Source organism: Vidua macroura, chromosome 10, assembly GCF_024509145.1.
Source record: "Vidua macroura isolate BioBank_ID:100142 chromosome 10, ASM2450914v1, whole genome shotgun sequence".
Lineage (NCBI taxonomy): Eukaryota > Metazoa > Chordata > Aves > Passeriformes > Viduidae > Vidua > Vidua macroura.
The window spans coordinates 3,703,802-3,720,793 of NC_071580.1; the positions used below are offsets into that span (position 1 = coordinate 3,703,802).

The 16,992-nt window shown below is 44.8% G+C and overlaps 1 protein-coding gene across 1 annotated transcript in view; it reads left to right on the forward strand.

Annotated features, from left to right (window-relative positions):
- LOC128812107 (multiple epidermal growth factor-like domains protein 6) overlaps positions 1-16,992 on the forward strand; it is a 188,560-nt gene that overhangs the window by 164,469 nt on the left and 7,099 nt on the right. The window contains exons 25-32 of the mRNA XM_053986317.1: positions 4,417-4,545; positions 6,162-6,290; positions 6,783-6,908; positions 8,273-8,401; positions 9,499-9,627; positions 10,709-10,837; positions 15,712-15,840; positions 16,708-16,833. Coding sequence (XP_053842292.1) covers positions 4,417-4,545; positions 6,162-6,290; positions 6,783-6,908; positions 8,273-8,401; positions 9,499-9,627; positions 10,709-10,837; positions 15,712-15,840; positions 16,708-16,833 — 1,026 coding nt within the window. The remainder of the gene's footprint in view (positions 1-4,416; positions 4,546-6,161; positions 6,291-6,782; positions 6,909-8,272; positions 8,402-9,498; positions 9,628-10,708; positions 10,838-15,711; positions 15,841-16,707; positions 16,834-16,992) is intronic.

Here is a 16,992-nt window from a genome sequence, read left to right on the forward strand (position 1 = left end):
TAAGCTTCCTTTTGAAAATATGAGTGCTGTCTGCAGGACTGGGGTGAGGAGCTGGGCTCCAGGGCAGCTTCACAGCGAGCCAGCTCTGTGAGGGAACACTTCTTTAGTCCATACATCATGGCTTTCTGCAGTAGAAAAGTGGTTTAATTTGGAAAATAGAGAGCAATATGGCTTGTATTGAGGCAATGCTGTTCTTCAGCCATACACTATTTTATCATCAGCCCTGTTTGAGGGCAGTGCTTGCTCTTCATAATATTTTCCCTCACCACTCAACACAGCCCATCTTCTGAGAAGGCTTCTCCTGCAAAATCCCCTGCTCCTTTGTTTGCAGCTGGGTCAGTTCTGCTGAATCTCCCCCATTTTAGACACTTTTCCTCACATCCCACCGCTGCAGTTTTTTGCCTCCTCGTGCCCTCCCACCGGAACACTTGGCTCTCCACCTGCACCACCTGAAGACGGTGGTGGTCACAGCCTTTGAGTGTAGATTAGTGCAGTGAGCACAGGACAGAAGCAGACCAGAGTCACCTTTCCATGCCACAGGTCAGAAGAGGTGCTGCTGAACAGGTGCAGTATTTGCTCCTTGCTCACAGCCCGTTTTTCCTGTCCAGCCACAGCACTGGCAATGTGTCACCTTGCCCCTTCCCCAGTCCTTAGCATTAGGGATGGGAAGCTTTGCTGCATATTTCATTAAATTCAATTAAGACTTGCAGCTCCTTCTCCGTGGCCTCTGGTGCCCTGCTTTACTCACATTAGGGAAAAAAATCCTATTTATTGTCTTGTGCCAGAGCCATTAGAGCTTTGTGCTGGGCTGATTTATTCCTCCTGCTGGTGAAGGTGCCAAAGTCCCTGAGGCCTCCATGAGTGAGAGAGGTCAGCTAACAGTGCAGGGTGTCTCCTCCTTTCCTCTTGGCTAAGTGAGGGATCTTCATTTTGATTTTACAACTGGGCCTCGTCCACTCTGCTCCAGAGCTGCTCAGAGCAAGGCAGCTCCGGGTGGGAGAGAGCTCAGCCCTCCCCATCCTCCCAGGGTGTTTAATATTCACCTTGCCTGTTCCTGGGACCCACCAGCTCCAGCAGCTGGAAGGACAGCACCCGTGTGGAAGTAATCAGATTGCAGGCAATGTGCTGGAGGATATTGAGGAATAATTTTGGCATCATGGGATTTGAATTGATCCTAAGCCAGCCATGCAGTGAGTTTTATGCTCTGCTATCTAATTACAGGCAGTACAGACAGTGATGCCTTTTGTTGAAGCTGCCTAATGCTTTCCATTACCAGACCGTGGATTTCAGTTGTTTGAAAATGAATTATGTTAATCTGGGCTGAAATCTGCCAAGCAAGCTCTGCCTCAGCTTCAGTTTGTGCTTGGAGATTTTATTTGGGGATTTTTTTTGAGTGTCCACCTGAGGTATTTTAGGTTTCCAAGAAAGAGGCTTAGGAAAAGTATGTTGCCTATTCTCTCTTTTTTTTTGTTTGTTTGTTTTGGTTTTGGTTTTTGGTTTTTGTTGTTGTTGTGTTGTTTTAATGAACTGTTTCACTGAGTGCAGTGATAGCTCAGTGATACAGAAGTGAGGACCTGACATTTGGCATTTCTTTGTGATAGAAATGTAACCTTCCTGTCTGGATAGCCCATCCCTGGAAATGTTCATGGCCAGGTTGGATGGAAGGAGCAACCTGATCATGACAGGGCATCCCTGTTCATGACAGAGGTGTTGGAAATGGATGATCTTTAGGGCCTCTTCCAACCCAAACCATTCTGATTCACTGCAAATTCATCCAAAGTTTACAAACTTTAAAAAAGCCAACCAAACCCTCCAAAAATCTCATGCTGCATATGGTCTGTAGCAGATGTACACAACTCAACATCTGAATTTTGCCTTAATTCTGTCAGTACTAAACATGCCTCTTTCTGGAGCTGTTGGAGTTCAGCAGAATCTTCACTGAAGTGGCTTTTTGTGGTAAAAAAGAGACCACACTGATCTGAAAAATAAATCATTACAGAAAAATCTGCTCAGCCAGAGGCACTGATAACAGGGGTTTGACATTTCATGGTGTGTGAGCACTTGAATTTGCAGATTCCCTGTTCATTTAAAGCTAAAACTTCATTTTGTGGAGAATAATCCACAGAAGTCACTTGAAATCAAAGCTCCTGGACACCCTGTAGAACATTAGAGCCCATCATTTTCCTTTGCTCCTGGGCACTTTTGAATTCTGTTGACTTCTAGTCTGGAAGAAAAGTCTCCAGTTTCTTGTGTTCCTTACTCTGCATGCAAAAAGGGATTTTAAAAACTGCAAACAAATAAATCCTCCTCTTGCAGAGGAAAGACACCAAGAGGAAAATTTTGAGCCAGGAAGAAATCTATTAATTTAAACTTTTGGATTAAGTTATCTCTCTTCTCTCATCATGAAGAAAGGAAAGGCCCAGGGATATGTGTACATTCAGTTGTGGAACTCCACAAAATAGTCTCAGTATATCACTTTTTCCCTAAATCTTCAGAAAAGTACTTTGAAAATCAATATTATCCCACCAGGATGCAAAACAACATTTGTGTCTACCCAGTAGAATACTTTAAATTTTCTTCTCCACAAATTTTTGCATTCTTATCAGAATTTTCACTGAAACACCCTATTGTCTTTTTGTTAAGTGTAACAAGAGCTTTGCATATAGACTCCAAAAACCTCCCACAAACCACTGGTAACCAGTCAGGGGATCTGGTGATGAGCTGGTTTTTCCTTTGGCTTGGTTGTGCTATAGTTCTGGTCTGTATTGTGGAAATATTTAGTTCTGCTCCCAAAACCCGAGCCAGAGCTCTGTAGATGTGCTGAACTTTTCACTTGGCAACCAAGCTTCATTTGCAGAACAAACTTTTAGCTGTGATGGGATTGAGCTCCTGCTCTTTCTTGTGGTTTCAACATGGATGGGCTCCAAGTGATGACAAGAATGAGCAGCATAGAAAAGAAGTCCTGGGAGAAATGGTGTCTGAGAACCAGGCTGGGAAGCTGGAAGCCTTTCTCAGATGGGGAGAAAAGGGCTGAGAATGGGTCAGAGACTGTCAACCAAGTTCACTTCCAAGATCAAGGTGGTTTCACACCTCCCTTCTGTCCCCAGGGGCTTGCTCTCCCACAGCAGTGCACCATGTTCACTGACACCCTGAAAGGCAGAGAAGTTTGAGTGAAAATTCACTATTTGGCTGTGAAACCTGGAAGATGTCACATTCAGCAAGTGCAGGACGCTCTCCTGGATCAGGGATCCAGGCTTTTTTTGCCTCTCCAGTGCATGCCAGAGGTGCTGCAGGGATGAGAGGCTCTGACAGGAGACCCTGCAATGCAGAGCAAAAACTGTGCAAGGAGGAGATCCAGCTCCATCAACCCCCTTTATATTATTTTGGGTGATATCTGAAGAAAACAGGGTAGCAGAACTGTCTGTTCTCCACCATTCAAAGCTATCCAAATCTCCAGTGCAATGGAGACTGCAGGAATTTTATCACTGCCATTTTTCACGGGGAGCAGCACTGAAAGCAGAGCGTTTGCTTGCCAGACAACTGCATTAAGTTTTCACCTGGGAGCCAGCTGCTTAACCAAACTCATTGAAAATATCACCCCTCTCTGACCAAAGAAAGAGTCTGGGTGAGCAGAGGCACCCAGCTGTGCAAAATGAACACTGAAAACAATGAAGTTGTCAGTTCTCTTACCAGGATGCAAATAAATACCAGGGCTGTCAGGCTGGCGGTTCTGCTGGGCCATTAGTTTAGCACAAAGACATTCTGCAGAGCAGGGGATGACAGCTGATCCATCACCCCCAGTGATCCAGCCCCTTGATAGAAACCTCTTCAGAATGGGCTCTGATTCATATTTTTAACCCACATTATTAGGTTAGGCTTTCATAAGACACATTATCTCTAAACTGTGAGTGTTGCAGAGCAGTTTCAATTTATGTGAGCTTAATTTGCAGAATATCTTTTTTTTTAATGCAGTTTATGTGTTGGCTGCTATTGTGGACTTAGCAGTGCCGAGTTAACAGTTGAACTTGATGATGCTAAACGTCTTTTCAAACCTAAATGATTCTATTATTGTTTCTAGAGTCAGGCATGTTTAATATATGGGGTTTTATATATATATATATGTATTTCCAGGTATGGTGAAGTCACCATTCCTTGAAGTGTTCAAAAAACAAGTAGACACAGCACTTTGTGATTTGGTTTAAGGATCATGATGGTATTTGGCCAAAGGTTGGACTGATGATCTTGAAGATCTTTTCCAACCTCAATATTCTATGATTTTATATGACCTTAGGCACCCTTACGATGTGAAAAGTGTCATTGGAGCACAGCTCCAACCTGATTTCCCTGGCACTGCGTTGTGCTCTGTGCTTCCTTGGACACTTCCTGATGGGGTTTTATGGAATTCTGTCGTTGCAGCATGCCAGGGGAGCAGCTACGGGCCGGGCTGCAGGAACACTTGTCACTGTCACAACGGAGCTCTCTGTCACCACGTCACCGGGGCGTGCCTTTGTAGCCCGGGCTGGAAAGGAGCCACCTGCCAAGAAGGTACAGTTGGAAATTCAAACCCCTGGCTGTGGATTATAGCAGGGAAAAATAAAACCCTTTTTTGGGGAAAGCTCACTGGTATTTTAGGTCTCAGCTCGTTGCCCTGAGTTATCGTTGGGTTTGGATCTGCAGTGACGTGAATTGGTCCATTAAGTTAATCCGTGACACTGTGTTGTAGGATCCCAGTGTGCACAGGGCAGAGGGGTGAAACAGCCATAAACTGGAAAGAGAGCTGATTTTGAAGGCTGATGAAGGGAGAAAAGGTCCATAAAACTCCCAATTATGACGCTGAAATGAAGCTCTGTTTCTTTTCTATGGGCTGCTTTACTGTCCCATGCTAGACTGATCCTCGGCATTACCTTGTGCTGTTCCAGACAGAGCCTAAATCCAGAACATGTGAAAGGCATTGAGCCTTCCAGCCTTGGCAATCAGACCCATACAAGAGGCTTAAGCACAAGCCCAGCTCCACAGAGCCTTAAGAAGAGGCTGGCAAAGAAAGGCTGCACTGTGGCTTGCATTGTACATCCTAATCCATGCATCCCAGGCAGTAGGAAAAGTCTGTCCATCCCCGTTGCAGAACCTCCTTGCTCTGTGCCTTCCCCACGAGGTCCCTGGGGTGGCAGCAGTACCATGGAGCTGGGAATGCTGCTGTGGGTGCTCCTGGGTGAGCAGGGATTTGGAGTCAGCACCTCCACTCAGGCTCTGCCCTTCAGCATCGCAACAGGATTGTTAGGGAAAGGGGATGAAAGCTGGCAGGGGGAGAGTGATATTTAAATTTAGCACATTCCCCTTTTAAAACTTCATATGAAAAGGCCTTTCCATGAAGGATTTAAAAATTGGGAAGGCATCCAACTGTTCTTGACAACATGTACCTATCTTTTGTTTTGTTCGAAGGCCACAAATACAAAACCAAAATGAAAGTTACAAAAGCTGTTTCAAACACATCTTTTCTATTTAAATACATGTTTGGGGATTTCTTTTCTCTTTGAAGTGAGGAGGTAGAATAATTGTGTGAGGCTTGGGGAGCCATCCTCTGGTGCCTGTGCTTTTCCAAAGTGACAGCTTGCCCCTGTTTCCATCTTAAAGAGGTGTCACTCTGGCACGTGGCAGAGGTGTGTGGTTTTTTGCCAAAAAGTTAGGCTCTATCCATAGAAACTGGTTGTGGTAGGAATTAATAGACTTCCCTAATTAAAATTAGGTAAATGGTGAAATGTCATCAGCCAGATGTGGGCAACAGGATCAGTTAGAGAAGGAGCTGTGATTTTAAGAGGACTGTTCAAAGAAATTCTGAGAACAGAGAAATCAAGAACTGCACTCCCCAGTGTTGAGAAAGCTGGAAGGAACAAAAAAAAAAAATGGGATTTGTAGGTATAAACAGAAAGTCTCAAGGTTATTTGGTGAGTCACTAATTCACTTCATCACCTACTTTGTTCCAAGACCAGCTTTACAATGATCACAGTAATTCCTTACTGGTTGCATCCCCATTTCTGCTTGGTCGTGCCTCCCGCGGTGTCTTCCAGGGCCAGAAGGGCTGTAAGGTGGGAGAGGTGGTGTTGACCCTGTTGATCCTTCTCCTGCACTTCCTGACGGAAGGTTTCCCCTGGCTCCCTTCGCAGCCTGTCCCCACGGGTGGTACGGAGCAAACTGCCTGCAGCGCTGCCTCTGCCACGGCCAGGCCGCCTGTGACCCTGTGAGCGGCGAGTGCCAGTGTCCTCAGGGCTGGACGGGGACAGCCTGTGAGCTGGGTGAGTCCCACCACCCCCTCCACCCCTCCAACACCTCGGTTCAGTCACCCTGGAAGGGAGTTCGGTTGTGCTGGGGTCCGGTTTGAGATGACCCGGAGGAAAAAGGGTGGAAAACACCAGGTGGGGAGGAGTTAAAAAGAATGGCGTTTAGTGAGAAGTGAGAAGGCTGAGGGGAGACATGATGTTTGTACTTGAACATATCCATGGTGCTGGAAACTTGCTGGGCAGAGGAGAGGAATAAGCTATTCTTTGTCCTTTGGGAACAGGGAAGATAGGTAGTGAGCTCCATTTAAGGAGAAAGAAAGAAAGAAATGCTTAAAGAGGAAAATGGTGTATTTCTAGAGAATTTTCCTAAAGGAGGCTTCAAAATTTCCTTCAATGAAGGTTTTTAGGCCCAGTTTGGATGGCTCATCATATTGCAGAGGCATGAGGGAGTTCCTGCTGGGGTTGCTCCAGCTTGGCCCCCCATCAGCCTCCCCCATCCCGTTTCAGAGTGTGGGGACGGGCAGTTTGGAGAGGGCTGTGAGCAGAACTGCAGCTGCCACCACGGGGTGTGTGACCAGCCCTCAGGGAAGTGCCTCTGCCACGCTGGCTGGACCGGGGACCGCTGTGATGTTGGTAAGGGCAGCTCCTTCTGCAAATCCTTCATTTGAACCATCAGCTATTTCTGCCAGTTTTCTGTTTTCTGTCTTAAATTTCCAGTATTCTGCAGGCCGGTCAGAATTTATGCACTCTCACCCCATCTCAGACCCACAGGCAGGTCTCTGCCCAACCATGCCCTTGTCCCAGTCATTTTATCTCCTCCTACCTCTGTTCTCTGCCTGCTAAGAAAATGAAGGTATTTCTCTACCTTACACACAAGGAAGAACACAGGAAAGGGAGGGAGTTTTAAGGAAAATTTGCCAGATCAGCCACCTGCTGCTGGGTCTCTGTGGGTCATTGAGGGGAGCTCAGCAAACTGGACTGTGATGGTTCAGATGGTTCAGATGTGGCACACGACCCAGACTTGACACAGCTGTTTGGCGTGCTTAGAGCCATCTGAATCCCTGAAACAGGGACTAAATCTCATACACAGGTGACTTAAAACATGCTTTCAGCTCAGCCACTATGGTGCTGTGCTTTTAGCAAGCCACGGGCAGCTTTCTGAGGTCTCCTGAGGCGCTGAGGACTCACAAAGCCTCATCCACCAGTTCGACCTGTAAAGCCTTCTCAGTGCCCAGCTCCCTTTCTCTTTGGTCACTTTGCAGGGACCTGGGAAGTGGAAGCAGTTCGTGGGCACAGTTCCCACTGCTCAAACAGCTGTCCCTGTGTGCAGAGCTGTGTCACAGCAAACAGCATCACCCTCTCCATGGACCCGTCTGGATTTGCACCCCAGGCTGTGACTCAGTCTTTGCAAACTTTCCCGTGCAGACTCACTAGCAGCCAGCGTTAAACACTTCTAATATTTTTAATATCTTCACTGATATTTTCTGGCCACGCAGCCTGCTAAATATCCTCCTGAGCAGGAGCTGAGGCAGGGAGGGTCCTGGCTGGGGGCCAGTGGAGGCTGCTCCCCAGGCAGCAGGTTGCGGGAAGCAGGACTCTTTTACGACAAACCAATATGATTAAGCAGAAGCCATTTATTGTTTACATTTTACCCTATTTATGCATTCTACAAACTACTGCACATGCTAATTGCACACTTCTTGATTGGTGCTTCTGTCTTGTCCATGCATTCTGCATGCCCTTCTCAGAGCATGTGACTGGTTACAGTTCAGGTGCTTCACAGCCCTCTGTTATCTCATTCTGGCAGTCTCGGTATTCTGTTTCTCAGCCTCTTCTTTCTCGATTTAGCACAATTCCCGTCTTAGTAACCTTGACAAATTCCTGAGGGCGCTGATAAGAATAACCAGAAGCAGCCTGGCTGGTGCAGACTGCGGCCTAGACCTTGCCAAATGCGTTGCTGCAGCAGGTAGAACGTTGCTGTCTCTGCTTGCCCCCAGCCTGCCCCCCGGGATTTTTCGGCAAGCGCTGCGAGGAGCGGTGTGACTGCGCCCACGGCCGGTCCTGCCACCCCCAGAGCGGAGCGTGTCACTGCGAGAGGGGCTGGCGAGGGAGGCACTGTGACAAACGTGAGTGAGGGGAGCAGCTCGGTTTGGGGAGCACGTCCCCCCCAAACCCAGAGCTCTCAGCCGTGGCCGGGTATTTTCACACCCTCGTTCCGCGGGGTCGGGCGGGAGGTGCTCGCAGGGATGGGCGCGTGGAGATTTTGTGGGTTTTTTTGTTAAGGTTGGGTGGGATTAAACGTGTGAGATGGTGTTTCCTGTTTGGATGTAGATATTTGTTAGTTTTTATTTATATTATAGTTTTACAAACCATGAGTTTTATAGTATTTTATTTTAATGAATTAAAAACTGAGTTGTATTTTTATTTGTAAGGCTTTTTAAGGATAAACTGTCTAATTAAGAAATGATACTTAAATTATTTTTATTTTTAACTTAATAACCAACCACTTGTCGTTTGTAATGTGCACTTTTTTATCTAATTACATAATACCACCCAACCCATGAAGAAGGTGAAGAAGAAGGACTAGTCTCCACCCTAATACCTCTATCTTGCTTTATATATATTACTATATTCTAAATATATAGATTATACATATATATCATTATATAATAGATATATATAAAGTATATTTATTCTATATAGATATGGATATAGATATAGATAGATATAGATAGATATAAAAATAGATATAGATATAATAAAAATAGATATATAAATATTTCTAAATAAATAGATATAGATATAAAAATAGATATAGATATAATAAAAATAGATATATAAATATATCTAAATAATATAAATATATAACATATCTATATAAAATATCTATATAAAAATAGATATAGATATAAAAATAGATACATCTATATATAGATATATATTCTACATATACTATATTCTAAATATATTCTACACTATATATTACTGTATTCTAAAACTTTATATCTTAAAACCTTTCCCACCCTGTGATATCACACACTTCTATTCAAATTACACACCCACAATCCCAGCTCCATCATTCCATTCTTCAAGCCTTCTCCGCGGCCTCAGGTCAAGCGCAGCGTTCTGCTGGGGGGCCAGTGTGACATTCTCGGTGGGCAGGGTGCCAGCAGGTGGCTTTGTCCCCTGTGCTGGCCCTGACGGGGTGGGTGTCCCCCTGCAGCCTGCCTGCCGGGCCGCCACGGCGCGGGGTGCGCGCGGCGGTGCCGCTGCCCCGCGGGAAGGCCCTGCCACCACCTGACGGGCGCCTGCCGATGTCCCCCGGGATTCGCCGGCCACGGCTGCCACAAGAGTGAGTTCCTCGTCGCAACATCCCTTCGTCGACTCGTTCTTTATTGCACTTATTGACTCTAGAACGTGGCGATGCGGCGCCTGAAGAGGGAGGAGACAACAACCTGACGGGAGGGAAGATGGCCAAGGGTGGGTTGGCCCTCGCCCAGGTGGTTTGGCCAGCGCTGAGCTCTGTGCCAGCGCAGTTTGGGCTGCTGGGGTTTGCCCTCTCTGTGTTTGCAGCTCTTGGGCTGGCGGGGAGCAGCCAGGGGCTGAAGTGGACACAAATAGGCTGAGGATGTGCCAGTGGAGCCCTGCCCTGCTCACAGCCAGTAAAGCAGCAGCTCAGCTTCTCTTGGCCTTGTCCCTGTGCTAGGCTATCTATTCCTGCTCTCAGACCTCATGGAAAGGACATTTTCTGCTTTCTTAGCATGGAGTTTGGTCCCCCAGAGCTGTCTTAGGAAGCAGGCTCCTGCTCTGACCCCAGCTGCAGCACCCTGATTTTGTTCCTCCCTACAAAACTTTGCCTGAGCCCTGTTTTAGCCAAAGGAGAACCAGCAATAAATAAGAATTGAAAGGACTGACATCAGTGTCCATTATCCCCCACCAGAGGACTCTAAATGCTGACCCACAACCAGGGCAGCTTAATGGAAATGAGATGTAAGAATTAAATGTGGAAGGTCCAAAACCTCTAGGCAATGTGGCTGTCAGCAGGCAGAATGAAACCTGTTGATGTTGATGTTTCAGCAGCTTTGCAAGTTTAAACTCTCTGCAAAAGGTAGAATGTCTTTATCCACACGCCTGGTCCCTTGGGAATTATACTGTTATTTTAGTCAATTTCACCTGACATTTCCCTATGATTTTTTTTCTAGTGACAAGAAAATTGTATCTGGCCCTTGACAGTTGGGCACAAATTGACTGAACAAAACAAAATCAAGCGTTCAAGTAACCCCCAAGTAAATGTAATAAATCCAAAGTCCCGGAGGAGAGCGTCATTCCGTAGGCAGGGATTTTATTTAATAAATTTCAGCCCACTCTTTTTTTGAGCGCTGTATTTACCAAGACAAATTTAATTTATTGGTTTGCATTTCTTCTTCCCAAAGCTTGTCCAGTGGGCACGTATGGGCAGGACTGTCATGGAGTGTGCCAGTGCTCTGAGAATCAGGAATGTCACCCTGTCACCGGCCACTGCTCCTGCAGCCCGGGCTACCATGGGGCCCACTGCCACCTCCGTGAGTATTTTTGGGGGTTGCTGCCTTTCTGACAGAGAACTGAGTCTTGCAGGAGCATCTGCTGAAGCTTTGGGTTCATCTGTGTCATTACAGTGGTGACTGAGAGAAGTAGAGCCTAATTTTAGTATAAAAGTTATAATATTACAAATAAGTTACAGTATAGGAAGTAAGCATAGGGTGGGTTAATTTACACTAAAGAAAAGTAGTTGTATTATTGCAAGGAATTAATTTTAATTTTTTTTAATTAAATAAAAATCCTAAAAAAAATAATAATGTTAGTTCAATAATGTAATTAATTCAATCCTTCAAATTAATTTTGAAACCCACCAGATTTACCAGCTAAATTCTTTCCAGTCTCATGCCACGTTAAAGAATGTAAAGATCATTCTCTGCATTGCATCTCTCAGCTACACCTGGATTTTGTGCAGCTCTCTCATTTCCAAATACCAAGTCCAAAATACTTCCCGAAATCTCTGCGTGCTCAAGTAAGGACAAATGGTTATGAGAAAACAACAAGCTGAAATCCAATAAATCCAAGTGATTCATAAAGTCCTTTCAGTTACAGAGCCTTCTGAGGAACAATCAAATTAAACCAACTGTTACTCTGGACTGAAAAATGGTGACTAGTGTAGAGGACAAAATGCCAATTGGCCCAATGCTCCATCATAAAAAATATTCCCAGATCCACATGGCTCATGCCGGTATTTTAGGACATCTGTAAAGTTGTTTTTGGTGGAATGTGGCAATTGATAAGAAACATATACCAAAGCAGCCAATAAAGGAGACAGTTAATTACCTTTTTATTTACAACTTTAATTTTGGTTTTATTCCACGGCTTGTAATAGTATCATTTAGAGGAGAAAAAAAGGAAAAAAAGAAAAAGCTGTTGTCTTTCTTGCTCAGTTTTTCTCTCTTTGGCGAGTGCTGATTTCCGTTTTGTGGGAATCCAGCACAGCTCTGTTTGGCTTAATTGCCTTTTGGGGTGACAGTCTGGATACAAAAGCCAGCTGTCACATGCACAGCTCTAGAAAGGGTTAAAACACTGTTTTATTCCTTGAGCAGAAATAGGAGAAAGACTCGCTTTGGAGATGGGCCTTTGTATTGCCATCACGTCATCACAAGTTATTCTTCAAAATATAAATTATAAATAAAATACAAAGGATTGATTCTGTCCTCCTCTGTGCATCAGTTTTTGCTGTAAGTGAGATCGAAATCTGGCCTTCAGCACTGGGGCTGGAGCCATCTGGATCCATTATACATTAGATTGTAATAAATGTTGTAGGAGAGCAGTAGTGGAGATCAACTATTTAACAGGAGCATTTTAAAAGACTTAATCATGGTCAGCCTATTACCTTTATGTAGCAATTTCTCAGTAGTCAATAGCTGTGTGTGTATAGCACTAAATCTCTAGAGTAAATGTCCTCAAACTTACTTAGATACTTCAGGTTTTATTTCAGAATTTTAAAATTTAAAGCTTAAACAATTACACTGAAGTTCTGATAAAAAAAAGGATATAAAAAGACTCACTGCAAAATAAAATTAGTTTTGTTGCATTCGGGTGGATTTTTGCCATGGATTTCTGTGTAGCTGGGATTAAACCTAAAGCGTATGAGATTTGAGATTTCATGGTGTTTTATACTCTGAGATTCCAAAAATGTACAGCATTTAACCATAAACACGGGCTTGTTAGATATTTATTGGAGAAATAATGAAATGATGGAAGTTCACAGAAAGATACTCATCTATGCTGGTGTTGCTCCTATTGTCCCCTGTGCCACTCGTAGGCAGACACAAAAAATAGAAGGAAAACAGTCAATTGTGGGTTATTTTAAGTTCAGGTCAGTGGAGGGAGACATTGTGGGCCTGATTCTGAAGTGACTGACTGAAAACCAAGGATGGCTTACATGATTTTGGTGGGAATACTCCAAGTTCCTGCTGTCCTCCCTGCAGGGAAGGCTGGGGCTGCTCCAGGGTGAAGAAGCTCTCGATAGAATATTAAACCAGCACAGGGAGCCGCTCCCAAACGGGCTCTGGTCCAGTCAACATGTGGCTGGATGCTGCTGGAAACAGTTTCTGGCAACTGTTGCTGTATTTATGAAAAAAAGGGTCAAGAAAGTATCTATAAAAGGTGTAGTTGGCTGGGAAGTCAAATTTCCAGGAGCCAAGAGCAACGGGGCTTTCATGTTCACAAATTTTGGAGTGAGGAGCTGAAAAAGTCTCTTGGCATGGTGTAGAGGAAGCAGACAAACTAAAAACAAGGTTCCCATCACTTGTCTGTAACTTGGTGGATAGGCAGATCTACTTGTTAAAAGGAGTAAAAAGCAGTAAGTGGTGGTGAAATTGTTTTTAAAAAAAAAACAAAAGCATGGTATGTTTCTGTGACATTGACTGGGTTGGGAATACCCAGAGCCAGAAAGATCTCAACAGCTTCACCTTCAAGCTGTAGGTGACAGGATGTGTCAGAAGGGATTATTTGACAATGTGATTTAACAGCATTGGTCAGAAAAGCCTCAGTGTGTGTGCAATTGCTATGGAAAGATTTAGGAGCTCTTGGTCCACTCAAAGCAGAAGGAAAATCAGGAAATGAGGTGGAAATCTGGCTGCCACTCTTTTGTTCACAGAAAAAACGTAAGTCAGAGGCACAGGAAGCTGTTAAATTAGAAAATGTCTTTATGAGATAACTGGTGGTGCAAGAATAGCCCTCTTTGCAAAGGCAGAGCCTACTGAAATGGTGGGACGTGGTGCAAATTGCCCTTGTTATCTGCATCAAAATTCTTCTGCAAAGTACTAACAGATGAGGTGGCCTTGTTATTGAGCATGTGCACGGTGCAGCAGCTGAACATGCCCAGCATGTGCTGCTCCTTCTTGAGCCAAAATACAGGAAATACTGCAGGGACAAAGAATTTGGGAAGGAGGGAATTACTGCAGCCCGTTCAGTAATGGAGCAACTACTGCTAGCCTTGAGCTAAGGAATGGCTCTGAAAGCTTTGCCAGGGAGAAGCAGCATCCTTTGGATTCTGGGAGACAGAATTTTTAAAAAAAGGAGAAAATCCAGATTACCAAAAGGAAAAGAAGGAGGAAAGGTGAAACTCACATAGAATAATTAAATCATTGAATCTGGCTGAGTCCTTGACTTCAAGTCTTGGTGGGAATTAAGGGGGTGTTGCAGGGCTCACTCCTTGAATCCAGGGCTTGCACGTGAAACAGATTTTGCATCCCTGGCAGATGGAAACACTGATGACAGAGCATTCATTGAGAAGAATCTGTGTTTGAGAAGGGCTGGGGAGAGTATCTGCACATTATAGAAGTGTATCTGCTTAGCCCTGATGATCTGCTATCCTGGTTTGAGCAGAAGCCAACGTTCAGTTTTATTTTAAAAGGCACCCCTTCAAAGTTTCCCCATAAACTCTCCCTCACTACTGAATAGTTCAGAAAAGCCAGAGATTTCTCCAGCCACTCAGGCCCTGCTTTTGTGCCTTTAGGAAAGACAGAATACATCAAGTTATTTATGCACAGATTGCAAGGGATCTGTTGCTTGGAAACGTGAGCAAATATATTTTCAACCAGGGTTCTAAAGTAGCCACAGACTTTCCTTCTGCCAGGGAAGAGAAGGAAGGGGTGAGCAAAGAAATGACATTTGGGGGTAGTAGCACAAGTGGAACTGGTGGATGATGATCATGCTGCTCGAGCACCAGCTACTCCTTTTTCCAGTACACTGGGAAATTAGGAGAATAACCTGCATCTCCAGAGTTCAGAGGTGGCACATTGGAGGTTCAGTGGTGCCCATGGCCAGCAGCTCTGCCCAGCTCTTCCCCTCAGTTCCAGCCTCCATCACTAAAGATCATCCAGAAGATGTAAACTAAGCATGGCAAATGCATTTACATCTTCCTGATCTTTTTATTCTCCTTGAACATTAGCTGTCCAAAAAAGAAACCAGAAATCCTCACTACCAGCTGGAAAACCTCTCCATAGACAGTTTGTTGCCATGTAACACTGGCACAGCAATCCATCCAGGTGTAGTGATTCTTGTGGTTCTTACAAAATACAGGTGATTTTTTTTTCCTCAGAGAATTTTCTGGCTTTGCATTTAAATAATGTTCCTCCCGTATCTATGTTCTGAGGAGGTGTCTTCTGAAACTCTGTGTTGCTGTCATGTGCACATTTTCATGGTCTCCCATCCACAGGGTAGGAAGAGAAGTTAAAGCCCATCCAGTTCCACTGTCTCAGGCTCCAAGCCCTGTCCAACCTGGCCTTGGACATTTCCAGGGATGGAGAATCCACAGCCTCTCAGGACAACCACTAACAATGCCAGCTCCAGTTTGCAGGGAAGGAATAGATTATAAAGAAAACAAACTTGCTCCAAGTTACACATTTTAAGAAGACGTGACCTACTCTACATCCATAAAACAGCTGCTAAAAGAGGCAGAAATGGCTCACAGCTTCTCTCTGACTTGGACAAACCAAGTGGCTGCTGCCCAAAGGAAGAGGGAGAATGACCCCATCTCTCTTGTGTAGGAGGGGAAGAGGGAATACGTTCATTTGGAGGAGAAACCCCAAGAGGAAAACCTCTGTAGAATGAGGCTTGCTTTTCTTGCTACTGTCACATAAGGGGAATGGGAGAGCACAGAGCCAGGAGCAGCAGCACTCAGTCCAGCTCTCCAGCATTTGACATTGCAATCAGTGCTGTCCCAAGGGCATGTTGTCCAAAGGAGCCATCTGCTCCTCAATGACTACTACTGGCCCTCTGGAAGTGAATAACATTAGAAAATGAAAAGCAAACTTTGACTGAAAGCAACAAAGTGCTTAAGACATGAAATGTAACAGGCCCAGTAGCAACCTAACCTAATTGCTGGGTATGTTTTCTTTTAAAACAGGGTGTCCAGAAGGTACTTATGGTTCAAACTGCCAAAATCCCTGTAAATGCATGAACGGAGGCCACTGTGACCCCGTGTCGGGAACTTGTGATTGCGCTCCCGGATTCATCGGAGCCAACTGCAGCAAAAGTAAGCCAACATTCATGTTCTGCTTCTGTCAAAACACAGCAAAGAGAATCATTTGCATAAGAGCTTGTCTGAAGAAAAACAGACAGATCCCAGCTACCTCTTCCTTGAATTGTAAATCAGGATTCCAGCTTTGTAAAAAAATCTCTTGCAAAATATTTTCCCTCACTGCTGCATGCATAGAAGCAAGGACGCTTACCCCAGGATTGCAACCTGCTTGCCCAAGTTTATTTCTAGAGCCAGCTCAGCATGAATTGCTCAAGTTCCTTCTTCCTGTCCAAAATTTCGAGGTTGAGAAATTATCTCAATATTTTGCTTCACGCTATGGTGCCATTAGTTTCAATAAATGGGAAAAAAATCAAGTTTTGTCATGGCAAAACTGGTAAAGACTCCATGGCAACCCTACTGTTACTTCTCTGTTTCAGAGCTAAATGGTGTGGCTGAATTTCTGTGCTGCTTCCAAAGCTCAGGTCTCTGTGAAGTTCTCTTTAGTTTTTTCACAGAAAGGCAATGTTTGAATGTTTGGTTGCCCGTAGCTTTGCTCTTCATTGTTGGGCAGCATCAATATTATGGAAGGATGTTTTAAGGTTGAAGGATGAGCGGCTGATATTTCAGTTCTACATTCACTCTTCTGATAGGAAGGACAGTAAATATTCCATGTGAAATCATGGGTTATTTTATAATCACAAGTAGTCTCACAAGGTAAAGCAGTCGTGTCTTTGGGTGGGTTTTGGCTTCATGGTTGATTCTTGAAGTGCATTAGGGGGAATAAAAACAAAGCCAGCTCTTCCCCTAAGACTGTGGCTGTGTTAAAAATGAAAACTGCCATTGGATCCTCTGGGTGTTTAACAAATCCTGTGTTCCCTTCAGCCTGCCCTGAGAGCCGGTATGGGAAGGACTGTGCCCAGCTCTGTGCCTGTGGCAAAGGCCAGTGTGACCCACGGACTGGCGAGTGCACCTGTGCCCCCGGCCACACGGGCCCTGCCTGTCAGCAAGGTAACAAAGCAGGACCCAGGTCACCTCGCCAGTGGGTGACACACTTAAAATACCCAGCAAATAAACTCAGTGCCAGACATTGTTCACAGCCACGCTGCCCAGGGCTGTTGCTGATAAGGCTGAGGTTTGGGGCGCTCAGCCTCTGTCCCTCCCCGCTCC